Source organism: Alexandromys fortis, unplaced genomic scaffold (genome assembly GCF_014885135.2).
Source record: "Alexandromys fortis isolate MF-2015 unplaced genomic scaffold, M_Fortis_MF-2015_v1.1 scaffold_101, whole genome shotgun sequence".
Lineage (NCBI taxonomy): Eukaryota > Metazoa > Chordata > Mammalia > Rodentia > Cricetidae > Alexandromys > Alexandromys fortis.
In genome coordinates, this window is record NW_026067983.1 from 4,604,552 (window position 1) to 4,627,446 (window position 22,895).

General features: G+C 46.3%; 2 protein-coding genes across 5 annotated transcripts in view; one reads left to right on the top strand and one right to left on the bottom strand.

Moving 5' to 3' along the window:
- Positions 1 to 18,483, bottom strand: part of Znf277 (zinc finger protein 277) — an 85,236-nt gene extending 66,753 nt beyond the window's left edge. The window contains exon 1 of one of the 4 annotated variants that reach the window (XM_050158685.1): positions 18,348 to 18,482. In XM_050158685.1, the coding sequence (XP_050014642.1) occupies positions 18,348 to 18,438 (91 nt within the window). In that variant the 5' untranslated portion in view covers positions 18,439 to 18,482. Of the gene's footprint in view, positions 1 to 18,347 lie in introns of all 4 variants that reach the window. The other 3 variants (XM_050158687.1, XM_050158688.1, XM_050158686.1) reach the window with 3 other exon arrangements.
- A 197-nt stretch (positions 18,484 to 18,680) lies between these two features.
- The window catches only part of Dock4 (dedicator of cytokinesis 4), a 392,371-nt gene continuing 388,156 nt past the window's right edge, over positions 18,681 to 22,895 (top strand). Inside the window, exon 1 of the mRNA XM_050158669.1 lies at positions 18,681 to 19,078. Within this exon, the coding sequence (XP_050014626.1) occupies positions 19,042 to 19,078 (37 nt within the window). The 5' untranslated portion in view covers positions 18,681 to 19,041. The remainder of the gene's footprint in view (positions 19,079 to 22,895) is intronic.

Genomic DNA, 22,895 nt, shown 5'->3' on the forward strand with positions numbered 1-22,895 from the left:
TGAAATCACAAGATTTCATTCTACTCGTTCTCCAAGCTTGTCAGTTCCTACTGCAATCATCTACTGCAATCTGCCTATAGCAGCCAGGACTTTTCAGGCTGATTCTGGATCACAGGGCTAAGTTCTCACAGCAACGAGAACACTGCTCTGATGCCATGGTTCTGTGTGAGTTTCTCACTGCTGTGACTGCTGTGGGATTCCCCTCTGTAGGCTCTGAGTATGTTTTATTACCATTGGTTAATAAAGAAGCTGTTTTGGCCTATGGCAGGGCAGAATATAGCCAGGTGGGAAATCCAAGCTGAGATAGAGGAGGAAGAAGGCAGAGTCAGGGAGACACCATGGAGCTGCCCAAGAAGCAAGAGGTAACAAACAACAAGCCTCGTGGTAAAATATAAAATGATAGAAATGGGTTAATTTAAGATATAAGAGTTAGTTAATAAGAAGCCTGAGCTAAAAGGCCAAAGAGTATATAATTAATATTAAGCCTCAAAGTGGTTATTTTATAAGCAGCTTTGGGAACAAGGAGACTGACGGATAATATTTGTAACCACATGTGACAAAATACCTGGGAAAGCATCAATCAACCAAAGAAAAATACTCTCAATGACACGTCTCAGAAACAGTGTGAATGGCGATTAAACACCTGATGAAGACATCCACCAATGGAAGGAAAGATTGACTCTTCAACACACTTCTCAGAAAGTGTCAATGGCCATTAAACACTGCAAGATTACCATCATCCTCTGCTACCAGGAAAATCCAAAGAAAAACAACACTGAAATTCCAGCTAACTCCAGTCAGAACGACAATCAGAAAGCACTAACACAGGGGGGAAAGAGGAGCCCCACACTGTGAAGGTGGAATGCACTTGAGCACGGCATTGTTTTATGAAAACAAAAAGGGACGTATTGGATGAGAGTACCACCCCTTGGCATATACCTGAGGAAATGATGTCAGCATGTAAGAGAAGACTTCATTCTAATAACCATAACATGTGCAAACATCAGGATGTACGATCAACCTAGTGCATGCAGAAGAAAATGTGGAATCATGTCATTTCAGGAAAACATATGACATAAATTAACACATCATGTAAAATAAGCCAGATACAGAAAGATCAAGCATCATATGCTTTCTCGCATCCATGGGAACAAATTCTTCACAGATATCATAGTGACCATTGGGAAGGTGAAGGTGATGGGGGGCCTCTCTGTATGTTATGCACGCTCTTATTGCCACTGGTTAATAAAGAAGCTGCTTTCAGCCAATGGCCTAACAGAACATAGCCAGGTGGAAGATATATGTGTGTGTGTGTGTGTGTGTGTGTGTGTGTGTGTGTGTGTAGGTAGGTAGGTAGGTATAGAAAGAGTAGGCAGAGTCAGAGAGAAGGCATGTAGTCCCACAGGAGACAGATGCCAACCATCAGATGGAACTTTACCTGTTAAGCCACAGTCACGTAGTAATACACAGATCAATGGAGATGGGTAGTTTAGAATATAAGAGCTAGCTAAAAATATGACTAAGCTATTAGCCAAACAGTATTGCAAATAATATAGTTTCTGTGTGATTATTTTGAGTCAGGGTGGTTGGGAAACGAGCTAGCAGCCTCCCCCGATACGAAGGCAACCAAGTACTGGGGAGAAGAGGAAGCACAAGAGATGGACGCAATGTGGATACCATCGGAGTACAAGATAAACGCGTATGGGTGCGTCACAATGTAATCTAGGAATGTGAATGATTAATGACTCAACACTTGCATAAAAACACAAATGTTCAATGTACAAATCATGCTTATATTTTATTAGCAACACTAAAACCTGGAAACTGGTATACTGTATATAAGTATGACTATATACATATCATACACAAAATAAGTGAATGGTATTCTGATCCTACGTGAAATATAGATCGTGTAAATAAATGGGGTCAATGAACACTTGCTGTGAATACTGCCATTCTTTTTCCTATAGAGAAAATTTCAAATGAGGCCTGGTCGCAGTGACTCCCGCTGTAGGCCCACAGGTGTGTAATGTCACAAGGAAGACTAGAAATTCCCTGGACAGTGAGAGACACATCTCCCAGCGCTCAGCAGGTGTCTGTCGTGGCTGGCTGTGCCTTTCCAGACTGTAACCCTATCCAGAACCCGCCAGGAGCCGCCCTGCGATCTCACTTTCCAAAAAAGAGGAGAAGTGAGATGTGTGTGGTAGAGCTGAGGGAGGGCGGTCTCCTAGCAACGCTCTGAGATGTCACTCGAGAGGCCATTAAAATTGTACACAGTTACTGTGAAGACCCTCCAGTGTGCCGCTCTCTAAAAGCCTACACCCAGCCTGGCAGGCACGGGACTCTGTTCTCTCTGGCAACTCCCATGTTTACATCTATGTTAAATCACCTCAGAATGAACCTAACTCTGCCTCACACATGCTCCTGACACTTTTTTCTTCAGTCAAGTTAACAAAAAAAATCTCAGCCTCACCGAACCGAGGGTATTGAAGAGAACACAGACTACTGTGGGCAGCAGTACTGAACTATACCTTGGGCTCACACCCTGCTGCTGCAGAAGAGGCCAGCCAGGGCTTTCTAGGACAGCTCTGCCTCCAGACAAAACGAAACCAAACCAAGTTTGAGGGTGTACTTTATTCTTAGGGAAGACTAGGCCCATACTGTTGACAGTGTATGACAGTTTACCTATGGAAATTGGAAATTAGGCCATGGCTCTGGTCTGAGCACTTCTGTCCTTCTAGAAGGCATACTGTGAAACTCAATCCCCAGGATGCTTTCGGGAGGCGGTGCCTCGGGGGCATTAGGTCATGAGATTGCAAGCCTTCCTGAATGGAGTGGTGGCTGCCCATCCCTCCCACTGCATGTGAGGCAGAAGGAGCCTCTGTGCACCAGACAGATGAAGTAGTTTAAACTAGCAGCAGGTGATTCTGAGCAACAACAAAAACCCCTGGGCCCTGGAAAGTTAAAATCACCCAAATAATTTAAAAAGGCAAGAGAGCATTTAGCCCAATCTGAAAGATGCAGTCACGCAAGCAACAAGAATTCTATGCAGTTTTGTATCAGACCCCGATGCAGGATTTTACAAACGGAATGCAACTGTAAAAACTATCATTTTTTCAAATATGACAACTGGAAATTGTGGTTTAATATTTAGAGATGAAGCCTCAGAATATTCCATGCATGAAACTGTCACAATATAGCCATCAGCGCGACAGTTTCCGAAGCAACACGATGTCTGCTGCGACACTGGTGCCCGTGTTGACGCACAGCACTGCTGCTGCTGAGGAAGACGGCCGGCATTGCACCGAGATGCTAACAGACTGGGACTCGCGCTGACAACGCCACAGAGGGAACTGCCATGACCTCCAAGGCTGCTGCTAAACTCTTCACATCCTACAGGCAGTCACAGCGATAACACCTGGGACGCAGTTTCTTAAACTCTCCCTCTGTAACGGTGTGGAGAGCCGAAGGAAGGACTTTATGGAGAGCATCTTTGGGGTTTGGGATATGATCAGTCAGAACCTGCCACACAAGCATGAACACTTGAGTTAGGATTGCTGGCACACACAAAACATCTGGACATGGCAGTATGCAGTAGAAGTATCCAGCCAGTAGAAGCTTTGGCTGGAGACAAGAGAACCCTGAATCTCACTGGCTGGCCAGCCTAGCCACATGACTGACTTCAGGTTCAGCGAGGAAGTATGTCTCAAAAGTAAAAGCAGAGAGTGACTGAGGAAGCGTCCAACATCGACCTCTGGTCTCCATGTGTGCTTGCACATATGCATGCATCTGCATACACATGTGCAGAACACACCAAAAGTACATACATCACACACACCCACACCACCATATACACAACACAGAACACACTAAAGACCGAGAAGATGGTGGAGCAAGTGGGTGGTTTGCTTCGGCCCTGAACATACAGCAGTTAAGTGTCTAATCCTACCTTAGGGCTAGGTACCAAGACAAGAGTAACACTGACATCACATACAGGGCGTCTGGGCACAAAGCAGAAGAGCAAAGAACATTGCAGTCAGAACTCTAGAAAGGGAACTGAACACAGAAACTGGTCAAAGAAGGATGAGAAGGGATAGATGGTTACTTTTGGAGAGAGACAAGAAGTCAGGAAGAACCCTTTCTAGAAAAAGGTGAGGTGAAATCTAAGTCTCAAGGAACACAGGAATTGATGAGGGAACCAGGAACAGACACCAGGAGCACACACTAGGGAAGAGGGCTAGAGGGCTGGGTAGAGGACGAACTTGGTGAAAATATGCTGACGCCATGGGAGTGTACACTCAGATAGCCTTGGGCTCAGAACCAGCAGGCGTCACTGGAGACTAGATGGCACCGCATGAAGGGACGTTAGGGTAAAGCCTGCCAATGCCACGGCAGGAAAGTTATAGGAGCACACTCATGACTTGGACATTTTAGCCAACATTTGTCACCAAACTGCTCTAACCACAAATTTCCACTGATGGCCATTCTGACTGGAGGCTCAAAGTGGTCCAGAGAGCAGTTTCAGCCCTTGCCCACCCTCTCAACACCTAAGTTACTGTTAGTTGTCAGTTCTTGGGGCTCACGTGTACCCTGGATCTCAGTGATGGGGAGCAGGAGAACGGACTCTCATTTCACCGCCTTCCTTTGTTCCCGACTGGATACATCAATTCCTTTTTCCTACCAGTTACATTTTGTTTGCCCTGGAAACTTTGATCCAGATGACACTCCCAGAATTTACCTTTTAATTCCCTCCATCTCTCCTGAATCACTCTCAGTGAGGGGCACTATTAACAAATGAGTTAATTAATAGTATTTGGTGACAGATCCCAAATACTACTGCTGTTTTCATCAGGGGACCTGGAAAAGAAGGCAACTTTGAATTTATAACAATTCCTTCCTTCCTTCCTTTCCTTTTTTTTTTTTTTTTTTTTTGCTTTTTGAGACAGGGTTTCTCTGTAACCTTGGCTGTCCTGAACTCGCTCTGTAGACCAGGCCTTTCTTGAACTCAAGAGACCCACCCGCCGCTGCCCCTGGAGGGTTGGGATTAAAAGTGTGTGCCATTATCACTAATAGGCAACCATTTCTTAATGAAATGGAAGCTACTACTTTATTTATTTGTTGAAATAATAGATTACATGTTTTGCTTCTCTTCTTTTTCTTTATTTTTACCCCTCCAAATGACCTATCTGAAGTAAACACACCAGTATGGAACAGCTAACCTGCACAAGTCAGTTGGGAAACTCTTTGAGTTAGGAAGGCCTCAGGGCTGTCTTGATTCCAATACTTAAGACCCACAGTTGGGAGAGGAATGGCTGGGAGGGATGGGCCACTTCCCTGCTTCAGAAACTAAAGGAGACAGCATGCTAAAGAAAAGACTATAAACATTTAAAGGCCATGAAGTAACCTATCCAAACACATTACCAAAACAAGGAAAAACAGAAGGGGAGTGTAGAAGAAGCCTGTAAAGTTACAAGCTAGCCTCTGGGCCAGATGGTCTTCATCAGAGCTGTCAGAGGCACCTCCCAACACAGTCAGTGAGTCCTCAAGAAGAAGCACTCCGTAGAAGCCTGAGTATCTCTGGAATGTGGGGAAGTGTGGTTTGGACCAGGAAGGAGAGTTGCAGACCTGTAGGGACATTTTAATAATGGGGAGAGTAATGACAAGCATTGCCCTCCCACCAACATCGTGCTCAACTCCACCTCAACTACCAGGCTTTCCAAAGGTTTTTAAATGAATACACACATGCATCAAGACACACATGCTTCCTTACGGCACACTCCAAAGAACGTGAGGTCTTCTGTGGAAGTTTTTACACTCAGAGCAATCTGGAAAACTTGCTGTGGGTCAAACGGAAACAGAACAGAGGGAGAACTGTGGGGATTTTAGTTGTAGTCATACCGGCCCTCAGGAACCCTGCACTGACCCTCGGGATCCCCTGCACTGACCCTCAGGAACCCTGCACTGGCCCTCGGGATCCCCTGCACTGACCCTCAGGAACCCTGCACTGGCCCTCGGGAACCCTGCACTGACCCTCAGGAACCCTGCACTGACCCTCAGGAACCCTGCACTGACCCTCAGGAACCCTGCACTGACCCTCAGGATCCCCTGCACTGACTCTCGGGATCCCCTGCACTGGCCCTCAGGATCCCCTGCACTGGCCCTCAGGATCCCCTGCACTGACCCTCGGGAACCCTGCACTGACCCTCAGGATCCCCTGCACTGACCCTCAGGAACCCTGAACTGACCCTCAGGATCCCCTGCACTGACACTCAGGATCCCCTGCGCTGACCCTTGGGAACCCCTGTACTGGCCCCTCATGGAATCTCTGGCTGCTTCTCTGCCTCAGAGACATAGCCCAGGCTTTCCTTTTCTTCCTGACTTGTGACCATTACCCAGACTCCTCTACAGGAAAGACCCATCTGCCCTAGGCCACCTGACAAAGACCATCTGTAGTGGAACCCCACACAGTTGGACACAGAAACGGAAGACCAGTTCCTGTGACACCATGTGACTTTGATTGGCTCAGCTGTGACTCCGGCTCTCAGTTCTGTGACTCTATATGTCTGCACAGCTCTCAGTTCTGTGACTCCGTGTAATTCTACATGGCTCTCGGTTCTGTGACTCTATATGTCTGCACAGCTCTCAGTTCTGTGACTCCGTGTGACTCTGCACGGCTCTCGGTTCTGTGATTCCAAGTAAAAGCAAACAACAACGGGTACCATGAATTATGATAAAACTGTTTTAAACAACCTTTCACCAACAATTCCTCTACAAGCTGTGGTTTGCACATCAAAGAGTGCCGGACTTTATCAGCTAACTCCTAAGTGCCAATGTCATACTGACACTTCTGACACTCAAGTCACACACAAATAGGTCAAAACAAAAGAGACTCACATTGTTGAAGTGAAAGCTGATAGAAGAATGTGGGTTAAATTTTTTATAAACTTAAATGGTTACCTGACTTAATATAATAAAGCCCCGGGTTGAGTACTCCAAACTATGGGTCAGAAACTAGTTACTAAGAAAACCTTCCTATAGTCAACAGTTAAGTCTTATTTCAAAGGTAGTAAGTGGTGATACTAAAATTAAACAGGAATGCAGGTATAGGTTAGCGGAAGAGCAGACTCCAAGCAGGTGGGGATGTCGAAGCAGAGGAGGAAGGAAGGAGAGAACAGACACCGACCTGAAGGGCACATGTTCTCAGACTGAGCTAAAATGGTAGGGCTTACTCCTATAGATAGCTTTGAAATTATTATAGCTTGGATCTATAGATTCAGTTCCCTGGATATAATGGGAGAAACAGGTCTAAAGGTTGCTATACCATCCAACAGAAAAACAAATGCTGCTTCTTGTGCTCAACACTTAGACTTCTCCACTAAAGGATGACGTCAAGCAGGAATGTGATGAAGTGGCCACTTAGAGATCCGACTATAGGCACAGGGTAGCCTCTTCTTAGTAGAACTTGTTGGAATGTCTAAATTCTTAATACATAATGGGGAGATGACCATGGCTAGCGTTTCCCAAATTAAATGAACATTAGCATCCATGAAATTTGAGTAGGTATTATTTGTAAAATGGTAGTAGTAGTTAAATGTTTAGAAAACTAAATAGAACATTCACCCCTGTAACAGCCACAAAATTAGAATAAGTTCTGGAAAAAAGCTACATACCTATATTTATAAATTATTCACTCATGAAATTCTATACATCTAAAATGATAGTACTTTTGTCTCAAAATTCTATGGACTCATATTGTCCCTATAAGTATAAATAACATATCAATTTAATGTTGCCTCTCTAGAAAATTCAATTACACAATGAATAGAAAAATAAATTGTGTGAAAAAAATCTTAGCATGATAGTACAGAACTGAACTTCTTTGTGGCCCACTACTTAGAGGTTTTAGCTCATTTCCCTGAGCCTTTAATTCCAGGGCTTAGTTCATCTTTAGTTTATTTATGTTCTCAGAAGTGTGAACTCTGCTGGCCACGGTGGTACATGAGTTTAATTACAGCACTTTGGAAGAAGAGGAATGAGCTATGTGAGTTTGAGGCCAGCCTGGTCTACATGGAGAAACTCTGTCTTAAAACCAAACAACAGTAACGAAACAATGTCAACTTGCACGGCTGGTGTACTCTGACTTTCAAGTGTCGGAAGGAAAGCAGGTCTGGACGTATAGCTCAGTGATACCTTTATCCACGAGACACGGTGTTTGTGAGACCATATGTGAGAGAGCAAACAGGAAACACGACTGTGCTCTCTTTAAGAGAACAATGACAACTGTTGGTACCAAAACATACGTCATGAACATAGGTAGTTATGAACATAATCTAATCTGCTCTGCTAATAAACAAACTAAGACATTTCACATGGGAAATGACAGCAATAGGAACGTTAGGCCTCAGCATCCAATTCCTTATATTTTAGGGATTTTGAAAAGGAAGGGTGCTGCCACGTTATACTACAGAGTTAGGTCACGGTTGGCCAGCACTCAGAATCAAGGAGCCCAGGGTTAGGGGTTCAGTAGCCATATGACCATTTACGATAACCTTGCTGGTACTAAGTCCCCTGCAAGTACCACTAACACACATATCCCCTCCTCCTATGCTCCCCCAAACCCATCGATAGTGTGTCTACGTTCTCTTAAGTCGGTGGCTCTGTGCCACCTCAGCCAATTGGCTTCATCTTTAGGAGGTCTGGAATGCTAGCTACTGGCACACAGCCAGTTTCTTGGTATCAAATCTCAACTTGTATTCCTTTTCTCGTAACTGGATCCTTCATCTGTTGACCCAATCTATAACTTAACTGACTTGAAACTTCACCCACAATTCATGGCCTCCTACGCCTGCTTCTCCAGGGCCTGTAATAGCTTGTTTCCTTTCTTGGAGTCCAGCTTATATGTTGACACACTGCTACATCCTTGCTACAGACAAAGCCCCCCCCCCCCCCATCCCCTCAACCTTTTCTTAAGGAAGCCTGGTCCTTGCTGTCCCACAAGGTTCAGTTTTAGCTGGAATTCAGTTAGGTCAATTCATAGAAATTCCCACTATCCTATCATCTTCCATATCCGATCAAGTTCTCCACCCTTCCACCAGCTCTGGGGTGGATCTGATCACCCATCAGATTTCAGTGAGAATTTCCCGTCACCCCTCTGCGGTCTCTCAGCAACTTCTGCCTCCCAGCCCTGAGCATCCTCATCCTTCACCACATAGCAAACACAGCCTCACAGCTGCCCCTGAAGAAAAGTGGGTGTGCGAGTGTCCTGGAATTTAGGCAGTAGTTTGTGAAATTCTCAGGATGGCCAAGACCTAGCAGGATCTTATATCTTTGGGTCCTGACCTGGAAGTGTCTCCGGCCCTAATGAGTTTGGCTACAGCTGTGTTTGGCTCTGGGTTTATACCCAAACTGTCAGCCAGAGGCTCAGAAGGAAGCACTCTGGGAGGCAGACCTGCTTACCTTAGTCTTGGCTGTGAACCCCGAGAAGATGCTCTAACTTCGCTGCAGCCCTCACAGCTGAGGTCCCAGTTCGGTCTCACTTAAGAAGGCTAGCAGGGAAATCTTTCCACCTTAGTGCCTCACAGAGGCCTGCCAACCTCAGTTCTAGGGCAGAAAGGAAATGGCTTTGAAAAGAGCCCGATTCCCACCTAGCTAGAAAATGAGAACATTACTTCCCAGGCCAGTTACTTGGAAAGTCAGGGAGGAGGGGCACTTGAAAGAAGTCTGATCCAATCAATCTCTCTCTCTCTCTCTCTCTCTCTCTCTCTCTCTCTCTCTCTCTCTCTCTCTCTCGGCCAGGAGTACACACGACTTCTGTGAGATCAGTAAGAAGCAGGAGTGCGACCGAGACTCTGGTCTGCTGAGTCTAGTGAGCTCTTCACTAATCCCTATTTTCTACGTATTTTTCTATTGCTGCTGGAAGAATAACTCAGTGAGGGTCCCTCCCGGTTGGTTATTTCCAACACTTCTCTTGTCAATGGCTGCACGCGTGAGGAGCTTTCAAAAGCCATTCATAACTGGTCTGTAGGAATTCCTAGGGAGCTGCAGGCTCTCACCTTCCTGTCTCATTCTCTCTTTGAGGAGATCAGTTACGTGGGATTTAGAAAAGACAGACTGAATGATGCGGGGCTACAGTCCAACGTCAGCTCGTGCTATGAACTGCTCTCTAATGGGGACTATGGTCAGCTGTGAACTAGATATTTTCTTTTTCGGTTATTACTGGTGAAGATTGTGCTAAATAAATAACCACAATTACAATCCTGAGGTTCAAACTGGGGGGAAAAATCAAGTATCTATGTATTCAGAAAAAAAAAAAAAAGCATTAATTAGGGATGAGAGGGGAAAAGGAAGGACCAGCTTCCATAAGAAATGAGGACAGGCAGGCAGTGTGGCGCACACCTTTAGTCCTAGACTTAGGAGGCAAAGGCAGGCGGATCTCTGTGAGTGCGAAGCCAGTCTGGTCTCCAAAGCAAGTTCCAGGGCCGCTAGGGCTGTTACACAGAGAAACCTTGTCTTGAAATATCAGGGGGAAAAAAGAAAAAAAAAAAAAGATGAGGACAGCCTAAAGAAACCCAGATGTAAAATAATTCCTTCCTTTTACAAATAAAGCCACTAACAAAATTTAGTATGTTCTTAAGTTAATATGTATCATGATTTAAGTGTGTGTACCTTTTTTTTCAGGAGCAACAAGGGAACAGAAAGGTCTATTAGTTCTGCTAAAGGGATGCAGAGCCTGACTCCATAGAACAGAGACTCTGTGGACAAGATCAGAGTCCTCTTCACTATTGTCCACACAGTAGGAAGCAAGAAGTTGGTCCTGTCCTGGATGGCTTTGTGTCAAGTTTACACAGTGAGAGTCACCAGAGAGGAAGGAGCCCCAATTGAAGAAATGCCTCCATGAGATCCAGCTGGAAGGTATTTTCTCAATTAGTGACAATAGGGGAGGGCCATCCCTGGGCTGGTGGTCCTGAATTCTATAGGAAAGTGGACTGAGCAAGCCAGCTTTCAGGACACCTCCATGGCTTCTGCATCAGCTCCTTCCTCCAGGATCCTGCCCTGTTTGAGCTCCTGTCCTGGCTTCCTTTGGTGATGAACAGCACTGTGGAAGTGGAAGCTGAATAAACCCTTTCTTCCCCAACTTGCTTTTTGATCACAGTGCTTCATCCCAGCAATAGAAACCCTAAGACACCACTCACAGCGTGACACCCTCCCTGAGCCTAAGGGCAAAAAGGAACTAAGCGACAGTCTCTGGACAACCGGGGACTTGTCCTAGGAGAGCTCTGCCGAACTCCCGTTTTCATATCGTCTGAGTTGCTTGATGCTACCTCCCGAGCTGGCTGTGTACGTGGCAGTGCAGGCCTCACATGCAGGGCTGAGTGCAGTCATCCGCATGGCGCCACAAACAGACTGGCACCCCCGGTGCTGGGGAGGCAGACAGGTCTACATGCTGAGTTCCAGGCTAGCCTGGCTACATAGCGAGACTCTGTCTGGAAACAAAAACACCTAATTAATAAATAAAGGTACAGTCGGAGTTCTGTAGCAGCAGTGGTGGCAGCAGGTTTGAGGGCAGGCATGGGCTCTTTGATCTCAGTGACTACAGAGAGAAAGCGAGGAGCAAACCTTTCAGCAAAAGCTTCAAGAGGCTTTCGACAAGAGGCAAGTGGAGGGAAGCTCCAAATCAGAGGAACGGATGGGCCTTCCCCCTCTTTCTGGAGTAAAACATTCTGGTCACTTTCTACCAGTCGAGAGGAGGACATTTCCAAAGAAGTCTTGTACTTTTACAGGATCTGCGACACCCCATTTCTCCCCTGTCCCTTCTTCTGCTGTAATAATGGAAGTGGGGTCCCTTGATGTGCTCAAGGTCGCAGGTTTTAACTGTCCAGTCTGTCCAGGTCCACGGTTTGTGCCCGCTGTCCTTTGGGATGGCACCTTAGCCTGTGTTTCTGTTTCCTCAAGGACTTTAACATACAGCACTTGATTAAGTGCTTAATGATATTAGCATGCTCTTTTCTCTGACGAAATTACAGTTCATAAGGCAAAAGGTTTCTCTTACGTTTATTCTGTTACAGAACAGAATATTCAACTTTAGAATCCAGTCTTGAGTATTATTCCATACATTTCCTTCCACGTATTTTATTTGTTCAAAACATTTATTAAGACATGGTAAACACGGAACGAGCCTAACCATGTACCATATGGTCTTAAGGCTCTCTACCATTTGCCATTGGTTGAGTCCCACAGAAAAGAAAGAAAAGATGAAGTCCTCTTTAGCTTCAAAGCACATTTTTGGGTTCCTATGGCTAAAGATAGTACCTAACCTCAGTTGGACACTTTGCAAGCCAATGGCACTAGTCCCCGAAAGATGGGAGCAGCTGGAAAGAAGAGCAGGAGATGGGTGACTGAGCTCATCACGACTTCCGAACAGTGCCACCCTGCTCACGTGTGTGTCAAGACGGCCGGCAGAACACACTTGCTTCAGTGCGAGGCTGATGAGCCTACGTGCAGCTCTGAGTCTGTAGTCTGACGTCCGTATTAGATAAACCACAGCTGTACTGGATAGTTTTATGCGTAAAAGCCCTCTTTCAGGTACCGTGTGACCTTGGGCACACCACTTTTTAAAAATTATTTTCCTCATTTATAACTAAAAGGAATGAAATGAGCTAAATACTGGAAGTGGTTTGTATCCGTAAGGCCCTGACCCAGTACCTCACAAATATAGCCATCATCACCACGACCATTACTCTAATAGCCCTTTTATATAGTTCCTCTCTGAAGCCAGAAGTGGGTTCTCCTGTATTGTAGCAAAATAAGAAAGATGCTCAGAGAAAGTCCTTGTACCGTACAAGATATACAAAGCCCTCATTGCTATGATTCTTTTGTTCCCATGATACCCTCGGGCCTACACCTTGCAACGTCATCCCAGGTGACAGGAGAGTGGTGGAGGATGTGTGGCACGGGAAGCTGGCTGTGAAGGGCCAGCGCTGTGTAGGGAGGCACAGTGGAGATGGCTATGAGCACATTCCAGTAGGGCACTGCAGGCAAACGCTGTTATCATGGGTGCATTCCCAAGCTTCCCCAGGGTCACACCACAGCGTAGATCACCTCTGACCTGGATCCAGTATCAGAGGCCAGGAAGTTTTATTGTGCAGTTAGGTATATCTCCATAACATGAGCAACTGATATTTACCAAAGTCTGACTTTATAGCTTTCATAAATATGCAACACAAAGGAATTTTGCAAGGCTGGCATTTGTGTATGTTTTCACTCATGTGGAGCATATAACAAACCTCTATGTTAAATAGCTATTCAATGCCAGAATTAAAACCCAAATAGAGCTATTCCCAAATAGAGTCTAATCCTCTTTACATAGCCACATGAGAGACTAGAATGAATGCTAAAAAATTAGAGGGCAGCTTGTAGGAAACTGGCAACCAGCCACAGAGATGATGGGAGGCAGAGTTCAAGGTTCGTGTGGCAGGTCATTCATTTACAGGATCCAGATTTAAAGGCCAGACCTAAGTATTCTCTACAAAAAGTTAATCATTATCTAAATGTTATTAGAAGATCATTTTGTAAAGGGCAGAAAACAACATAAAATGCAAGCCATGATTAGTTCTGACAAAATAGCTTCTGATAATACTTTGCATTTCCAGTTGGCATGTACACCTTTCACAAACATAAATTGTTTCCTGGTCTTTAAGTCTCACTGCAATTCTTCCAGCTAAAGTAGCGGCAATGCTAAACACTGAGTAAGTTTCAAAAATATCCTAAGCATCTACACTGTTACCCCTTTTGAGTGGAGTGTTGACAGTCCATGGATATAAAGTAACCAAGGCTTGTCTTTAGTAAGTGAAGATGCTAGGGGGTAACTGTAGTCCCCTAAGAGAAGCAGAGGATGAAGATACAGGCTGGAGAAGGGCTGACTGAAGATGAGGCGGAAAAGCAGAAACTCCTACCTGGAGAGGGTGGACCTACTTATGCTTGTGGCAGAGTTACAATAATTTCCAGGGCAGACCCTTAAAACATGTTTGTATGTAGATTAAAAGGGGTAAAATTAGGTGTCAGAGAGGTCAAGAGGAAGGCTTTCCAGTTGGGGAAGCTGGAATACTGTTTAGGTAGAACATTTATTAACTATTTATACTGTGCCACATCAGAGAGACAAAAGCAAGTCTAACAAGGTCTTGGTTTTCTTTCTGAAGCTCAGCCTTGGAGGTGTGGTGCTGGTGAAGGTTAGAAACAGTCAGAATAGTGGCTACAGAGATTAGCGCAAGCGCAGATTCCATTGATATTCCAGGAATGGAGTCGTAGCACTTGGTAACTGATTAAATTCAGGGCCTGCCTGTGGGCAAGACGGGGCTCAAAGAGCCTAGGTTTCTAGTTTATATTTGATGCTATTTGTCAGAATATGAAATACAAGAACAACGAGTTCACTTGCTGCCCTCCACCACTTCTTCCACAGACATTATAAGGAGATAAATAAGGTCTCGGTGGCAGGACAGGAGTCATGAATCCAAACAATACCATCACCATCTAGTATGTATTCATTTGGAGAAGACAACCCAGGCCACTGCCAGACTCTTCCAATGCAGGTAAACACTGTCATAAGAAATCACCGCAGGCACAAAACCATCCTCAAAGAGTCAACTGCTGAACTATAGCTCACGATCTAATTGATTTCTTATTAAAAACCATATTAGAAAAAAATGCACAGCAGTCAAGCATTTGAGATGTTGAATTTCTTTGCCATCTGTGTGTGTGTGTGTGTGTGTGCGCGCGTGGTATGAGCACCTACACACTTGAATGGGAAGGCCAGAGGAAGACTTGAGGGACCTTCCTCTTTCATATTCAACCTTACTCGCCTCAGGCTCTCATTGAACCTGAAGTTCACTGGTTTTGCCAGACAGTCTGGCCAAAGAGCACCTGGGACCCACCTGTTCCACTCCACAAAGCTAGGGTTGCAAGCACAGGGGTCACATTCGGCTATTATGTGGGTACTGGGGACTTGAACTCAGGTTCCCATGCACAGCAAGTGCTCCTAATCTCTACGCCCTCTACCCAAACCCTTATTTGTGTTTTCAGTTTTAGGCAACCTAAGATGACACACTAGTCTCTGTTCACATGAATGACAAACAGGGATCTTCAAGTCTTGGCCTGACCCTGCCATTTACTTTCCTCTCCACATGAGCCCCAGGAGACATCCGGAGCTCTCAGTTCCAGGCCCTTTGTCCCAACACCCAGGGGACAGCTTGGACACTGGAGAACTAGCAAGGATAGTTGCACACTTGGTACCATGTCTTTCTTTACCCGTGTTGCCAAAAAATTGACTTTTTGGTTTTTCTCAAAGAGTAAGACAGTTTTGTGGAGAGCCAACCAATGCAGGGGCTGAAGGAGGAACGGACCAAAAGAATGCAGGTAGAGGGGTGGTCTCAGCGAGGGAGCTGGGGCTGCCTGCGCTTCACCTGGTGACTCCTGCCAGCAGAGATACTAGAGAACTGCAAAGATTTCTATTAAACGACTCCTCAGGCCCTTCTGTCTCGGGATATTAAACACACAGATTGACATTTTAATTAGAATTAGAGGGAAACCTCTGAAAAGAGGCAGTTCTCCAGAAATTAAAAGGGTGTGGGATTTCTACAGAGAAAGACATGCTTGATAACTTAAGTGCCCGCCTAAGAAGAAATACACTCATAATGCAATTATTTCCACCTAAAATATGTGTCCCATTTTGCAGGGTTTAAAAAGAATTTTAATAAAGTCATGGAATAATAATTATTAAGGGGAATTCTAAATGACAAATTGACTTACTAAAAATGACATTAAAAACCAGCTATGAGAAGCTCTCCCAGCAGTGACTGGCGATCAGTGAAAACACTGGGCAGTTTGGGTCAGGGGAAGGGTCACTTTTGTCACAACCATTGCAAATTCACCGCTGCTCAATACTTCTGCTGGGAAGTTGGAGCCTAAACTGAAGCTTTTAGTAGTCACCTAATTCAGTCCTACCATATTCCCACTGGTTCTGGAGAGAAATGTCCTCCTAGCCAGGGAAATACCAGGACACTTGGCTATTACTGCGGAATATGTATGATGAGTATTTTTTAAGTATCTATGTATCTAGAATCTATGTATAGTTTACATAAGGGACTGGCTGAAGTACGAATTTTCTGGTCTATAGAATATGGTGAAGTCACTGAAAAATGAAACAATGAATGTCCTGATATGGAAATACCTTTTGATATAAACAAGAAGAAAGTTGTAGATCTTTGAGTTTACTAGGATAATCCTTTTTTTTTTTCTTTTTCTTTTTTTTTTTTTTTACAAAATGAACTAAACCACGTATTGTTGTTGGTTGTTTTTTACTCTTTGCTCTTTGGTGTGTGTGGAGGGGGAGGTCACCACCCAGCTCCCAGATAAATCACCTGGAGTCTTATTATGGAGACCCAGACTTAGCTTGGCTTGTTTCTAGCCAGCTTGTCTTAAGTTATCCCATCCACCTTTTGCCTCTGGGCTTTTATCTTTCTCTGTTCTGCACACTTTTCTTTACTTTTCACCCCGAGGCTTGATGTGTAGCCGGGTGGCTGGGTGGCTGTATAGCCGGGTGGCTGGGTGGCTGTGTAGCTGGGTGGCTGTGTGGCTGTGTAGCTGGGTGGCTGTGTGGCTGTGTAGCTGGGTGGCTGTGTGGCTGTGTAGCTGGGTGGCTGTGTAGCTGGGTGGCTGTGTAGCTGGGTGGCTGGGTGACTGTGTAGCTGGGTAGCTGGCCCCTTGTGACCTCCTCCCCTCCTTTTCTTGCTCCAGAGTCCTCCTCCCATTTGTTCTCTCTGCCTGACAGCCCCGCCTATCCTTTCTCTGCCCAGCTATTGGCTGGCTGTTCAGCTCGTTATTAATCAGGTGTTTTAGACAGGCAAAGTATCAGAGCTTCACAGAGTTAAATAAACGAAACATAAAAGAATGCAACACATCTTTGCATCACTGAAACAAATGTTCCACCGCATAAACAAATGTAACACCTCTTAAAATAATATTCTACAACTACAAATATCATAATGAAATAAATCAAAAAAATACACACCAAAGTTTATAAGAGTGCCTGTGTACTGGAAGGGCTTTACTATTTTTTTCAATCCGCATGCCTCTAAATGAACTGTCTGAAATATTTTTAGTGAATTGTAAGGTAACTAATAACTTTTAAGCATTTTATGTTTTGGAGGTACTTGAAATTTTTTAAAGAAATTAATCCGGGAGAAAAAGTTATCAACGCTTCCAACTTTATATCTTAAAATGGTAGTCCCCTGGGACACTGATAATCTGGAAAAAACATAAGTCTGTTGTTATAAGAATTATGGCAAACTCAATGGCAGGCTGCTTATAGGATGGGAATTTCACTCCCAGGAAGTGGGAGAAACCGCACTTCATTTCTCTGCTACTGAGATAAAAACAAAATGAAACAAACTTCGTAGTAAATCTCAGTTTTAGCTGTGAAGGGGAAAGGTAAAAGCATCAACAAGGACCAAGAACCAAAACCAACTCTCAAATAATATCCGTTAAACAAAAAGAACTTGGTGTGCTAAATTATACACTTAAGCAAAAAGGGGTCCGGAGGGGAGTGGAGAGAGACCAAAAGAAAAAGGCTGGCTATGTGTGGCTTTCAAAGTTTGATTTTTGTTCTCTACAGTGAGACTGAAGACATCAAAGTTAGGTAGGTACAAAGTAGCCGTGATGATGTTCAAAAGCCCCTTTTAAATATTCAGTGAAGGCTGGTGCATTTCATTCTTTTCTCTTTCTCTGAGAACTTAGGACTTAAGATCTCCCAGGCTCCACATTCAACTCTGGAGAGCCCAAGGGCCAAAAAGGTACCCGAGATACACACAGGCTTTCCCTTTGGAGAGTACTCCAACGAGTCAAATGAGTACTGAGAGCCCAGACCAGTCTCCAACTAGGAAACCTGTCCCAAGCTAAACAAAACACCTTTCCAAAGCCAAACTCGGCCAACTGAGCAGGGCGAATGGTACTGGCTAGGAAATAGCTGCTAATCCGGGCATTACAATCACACTCGTGCCACCCAGACCTGACCCACACCCACTCAGGGAATTCCGGAAGACAGCAAAAGGAGCTTTCCCCAGCGGCAGGGAAGGCAGGTCTTCCCACTTTCCCCTCCCACCAAAAACAGCCTCAGGCGGGCAACTGCCGCCCGCCCCACTCCACCTCTTTGGGTCCCGCCCGTGGCTCCCTGCCTGGCACCAAGGTGGTCTCAGAGCTGATCGATTGGCTCTTAAGGTCCGAGAGGGGGGTCAGATGCACCACGGCGCGGGAAAAATGAAGACAGATCACCTGCACCCGAGAAACAGCGCACTCACCTTCATGATCCAAGGACCCGACTCCACCGTGGACCCCCGCAGCGTCCTCCCGCTGGCCCGCACCGAGGCGCTGGGCCTCTGTGGCAGCCATAACTTGGACCAGCAGAAAGGGGCGGGTCGTGGGCGGAGCGTATCAGGGATATACCAATAGAAACGCGCCTGGGACCACAGGCCGACCCACTGGGTGATTTCCTACACGCCTATGCAGTGCCGTCTCATTCTTGACCAATAAGATGCGGCAAGCCTAACTGGTTGCCCCGCCCCCTGACCGCTGGAGCCTCGCCCCCTTACAGCTCCGCGAGACGAAGAACTACAACTCCCGGCATGCTTCGCCGGCGGTGGGGAGGCAGCGCTGGTTGAGGCGCTGACGGGCGGGGGTGCGCCCGCGAGTGCCCCGGCGTGTTCGCTTAGTTCAGTGAATCAGAACAATGACTGCGCCGCCGGGTCCCCGGGAGCGCGTCGCAGGGCTGTGAGCAGCCGCGGCCGGCAGAGCGGCGGGCGGCGCAGCCTCGGCCGTGTAGTGTCAGTGCCCGCTCGGGAGCCCCGAGCGCAGCCCCTGCCCAGAGCCGCAGCCCGCGCGATCCTCCGCGTCCAGCGCCGCAGCTGCTCTTCGGGAGCTGCTCTGCATTGTTGTGAGCCACTGGAGGGGCGCGGGGATTGCCTAGCCTGGAGCCCCTCAGCGCCCCTTAGAGCCATGTGGATACCTACGGAGCACGAAAAATACGGCGTGGGTGAGTGCTCGCGGGCGAACTTTTACCACGCTCCTGTCCTTGTCCCCACGCAGCTCGCTCGCACCGCGCCAGGCTGCAAATGCCGGGTCTTGGCATAGCGCGGCGGGTCCCGGGCTTGGCAGCACCGGCCTCCGGGCGAGAGGTGCTCGCTGGGGTCTCGCCCCCCACCGCGCACGCAGCGCGCCTCGAACCCGGTCCCAGAATGTTGGGACAGCAGCCCGGGCTCCGCTGGCGGAGTTTGGAGCGGCCGCGGGGCGTGTTGCGTGTCAAGTTGGACGGGGAGGCCAGCAGGGTTTGTCTTCGTCCAGCCCATGCTGGCCCACAGCGGCAGAGAGGCGGCAGTGGGCTGCAAGGATTTTCTGAGGGAGACCGTGATCCCGCAGCGAGAACACTCCCAAACAGTAGGGAGGCGCGAAGTCCCCGCGGCTCGGCTCTGCATCCCCGGAGTGCGGAATGTGGCTCCGGCAGCCCCTGTGACAGACCGAGCTGGGACGCAGCCTCCTTCCTCCCTTGCCTCCCTGGTGTCTGGGGTGTGTGTGTTGCGGCCGGGATTTGGTAAATTTCAACATCTGTGCTGCTGCGCTCTTTGGTCCTTGGAGGGGAACCGAGATTTCGGCAGCGTTTTTACTTCAAGACACCTTCTCCACCAGGGGATGAGCGCAGTGGGGGCTCGTGAAGGCCGACTTGAAAGTGATGAGAGAGAGGAGGGTCAGAAAGCCTAGCTCTTGGATGCTGGGAGGCAGCTTTTAGGAGGGGGCTACCCTGGCACTGATTTGGGAGAAAAAGGAACCGGATAGCGTTCGCTGTTCTGTGCAAAGGTGAACAACAAAGGACATTAATGTTGACTGATGAATACAAGAGGCTCCCTTCCTTTCCTCCTCCCATTTCGGAAGGATTACAGTTCCCGTTTTTTTGGTTGTTTCATTTCAGCTGGGTCCCCCCTTGACAGTCACTCCTTTTAGGGTTGAGACTGTTAAGAAACAAGGCTCACTGACAAGCCCGAAGCGGCCAAATGCAATTATAACCTCCCGGAAGGTCTAACAGAAAGAAAGCATTATGGATTTTACTGACAATCTTCATTTCCTTTAATGCCCCGTCGTGCCGATTGGCGGTCTTGTTTTTATTGTGGATGAACCTAGTGATTTATATGATATGGATATGTGTTTACGTTCCGAATTTATTCTCCTGTAATTTAAAAAAAACCTGGGAAATCTTTTAAGGGAGTCCTAATCACGATTAGGAGATTTCCACCACCCCCTCCCCGCCCCCAGTTCGCCTCGGGATGGGACTCGTCTACTGAAGGGACTCTATGATTAAACAAAGTCATATTTTACGTGAGCTTCGGTTCTGCGATGTGACTGGTTATCAAGACAATAGTTTGTCGTGTACCCACCTTTGAGAAGGGTTTCCAGCTTCTAACTGTCATGGGAGCCCTTGCCAAAGGGCTCTCCAGAGAGGTGTAGATAGTGGTCGTTTTCTCTCCTTTCTTTCCTCCTTTTGGGGATCAGTTAACCCTTACAAGGTGGAAGGCCGGCCCTTGTCTGAGCTAATAAGGAAGTAGAAGGTATTGCCTTCCAACCAGTCTTGACACCTGGTGCAGGAAGCTCAGACTCATCAGGCAACTCGTTCCTCTTCAGGCTTGGAGTCGACCCCAGAGGCTTTCTTGCAAGTGTTAAATTATACAGATTATGGATGACATTTATTTTTCTAGATTTCCTTATGCGCCAGGTCGCAGCTGGGGTGCGGATATCGATCAGTTTTTCTCTTCGCCTTTCTTTACAAGCTGTGGGCAGAGGCTTAAAAACCACTCTGGGATTTCCTGGAATGGCAACCTGGATATGATCAGTCAAGTGTTTGGGGCTTTCTGCAGACTTGGGAAGCAGAGTAGGAGAAGGGAGAGAAGAGGGCGCGCATATTTGGGAATGGAAGGCGGTGAGAGCACAAAGTGAGTTTCTGCCCCGAGTTATTGTTGAGGTTCTCATTTATGCAACGTCGCATATTCAAAACTCTTCATCATCTTTTATTATTAAGTTTTGAGCATTTGGCTTGTGGAATGCGTCGTTGTTTTTGAGAACCCATCTGTTAGGTGGTGTGTGTTCAAAATTTTGCTAGGATACTTCCGTGTGCGCTTCTATTTCTCAGCATGGTGAACAGCATTGGGAGCTGCTTAGATTACAAAGCCCTTAAACATTTTTTAGAATCCGAGTTTTGGTTTTCTGTTATTACAGAGAATATATACTATATTTGGCTCATAGCAGGTATAGAATTAAGTCAATTTCTTTATTCCTATACCCAAAGTATCAGTATAGTGTGTATTTTTGCATTGATACCTCTTACGTACGGTCATTTATACAAATGTTTGTATGACTTTTAGTTATATAACAAGTAGTATAATGGATAAAATACTTAAATTTTATACTTGCAACATGTGTCAGGTAGACAGTCAAGCCTGGCACATAGGAATTATTTTAATATTGAATTGATGAGTAAGCATAGAACAATCTACGTTTACTCTCTGGAAGTATACTAGTGAGGCTTTAGTCTTCAGGGTTAAAGAACCTTGCCTTCAAAAAAATCTATTAGTAGCCGAGCTTGGTGGTATAGAACTGCTTATATAGCTACTTAGGAAACTCAAGTTTAATGCCTGCCTGTACACAGAGCAAACTACAGGCTAGCATGATCAAGCAAGAAAGACCGTGTATAAATACATACACACGTGTGTGCATGCATGTATAAATGACTGAGTGGACTAGCACTTCCCTAGCAAGCATGAAGCTATAGATTCAACCCCAGTATTGCCAAGAGAGAAGGTCAAGGTGGAGGATAAGGCTCAGTGGTCCAGCACGAGAGCGAGGGTATGATGGATGATAGGCACATGTGTCTTAGGTCGAACTCATTAGCTCCTGCTCTCATCTGTATGCTGCTGTCCACTGTTACTGGAGGTGTGTAGTCTAACCCTTTTGAGTCCTGGTCTCTGGGGTAAGTGCTACCCAAGGTCTTTACCAGTACTACTTCTGCAGAGTTCTTCCAACCAAATGTGTCCTTTGTTATAAAACATCATCTAGGGGTAGCAGCGCTTACTAGAGAGAGGCTTTTGTTGTGGCGTGTCCCACACGGCTTTAAACTAAAACCAGAAGTTAGCGTATGCCGCCTGGAAGGCTGCCAGGATCCAGGTGCTTGCTGCTCTCTTTCTCATTCCGTTTGATTCTGTTTCTCTGGGATGAGCTCCATGGGCGGTGACTCAAGTATTCTCGATCACCCCCTTCTGCATGGCCCTCGAGATTGCTCTGTGTCTCTCGCGTGCCCTCCTCTGCTCCGTGCTCCACACAGCGGTGGGCATTGCCTAGAAGGGAAGTTAAAACCACTGCCTGTGCTTATGTGTTCACTGTTGGTGCTCAGCAGGCTCAGGAGAGCCGGCCGATCTGCTGAGCCTTCGGTTCCTCCCTCTCAATTGAGGTAGACCGTTTACCTTTGTGAGCCTGGTTAAGTTAGCCAGAGAATATGGACTACCGAACAAAACAAAAACATAAAAGGAAAAAAAAAAGCCCCAGTGAGCCTGACGAAAGCCAATACCCAAGCAAGCTACTCAGAAGGTCCTGAACATCATCTTAAAAATAAAGGCTTAAAACCCTGATTTCATTGACCCTCACAGATACTCTACCTCCGTCTTTCCTCTGGAAGTGCTTTAGAACACGTCGGAGCAGGAATCATGTTCTCTGTTAACGTGTCTTCAGATTTCAGAGGAAGAGGCTTCTCTTTCTTGTTTAGAATCTTTAGCCTCCTTACCTTCGGAAGGGCTCTTTGATGGTAGCCTGTG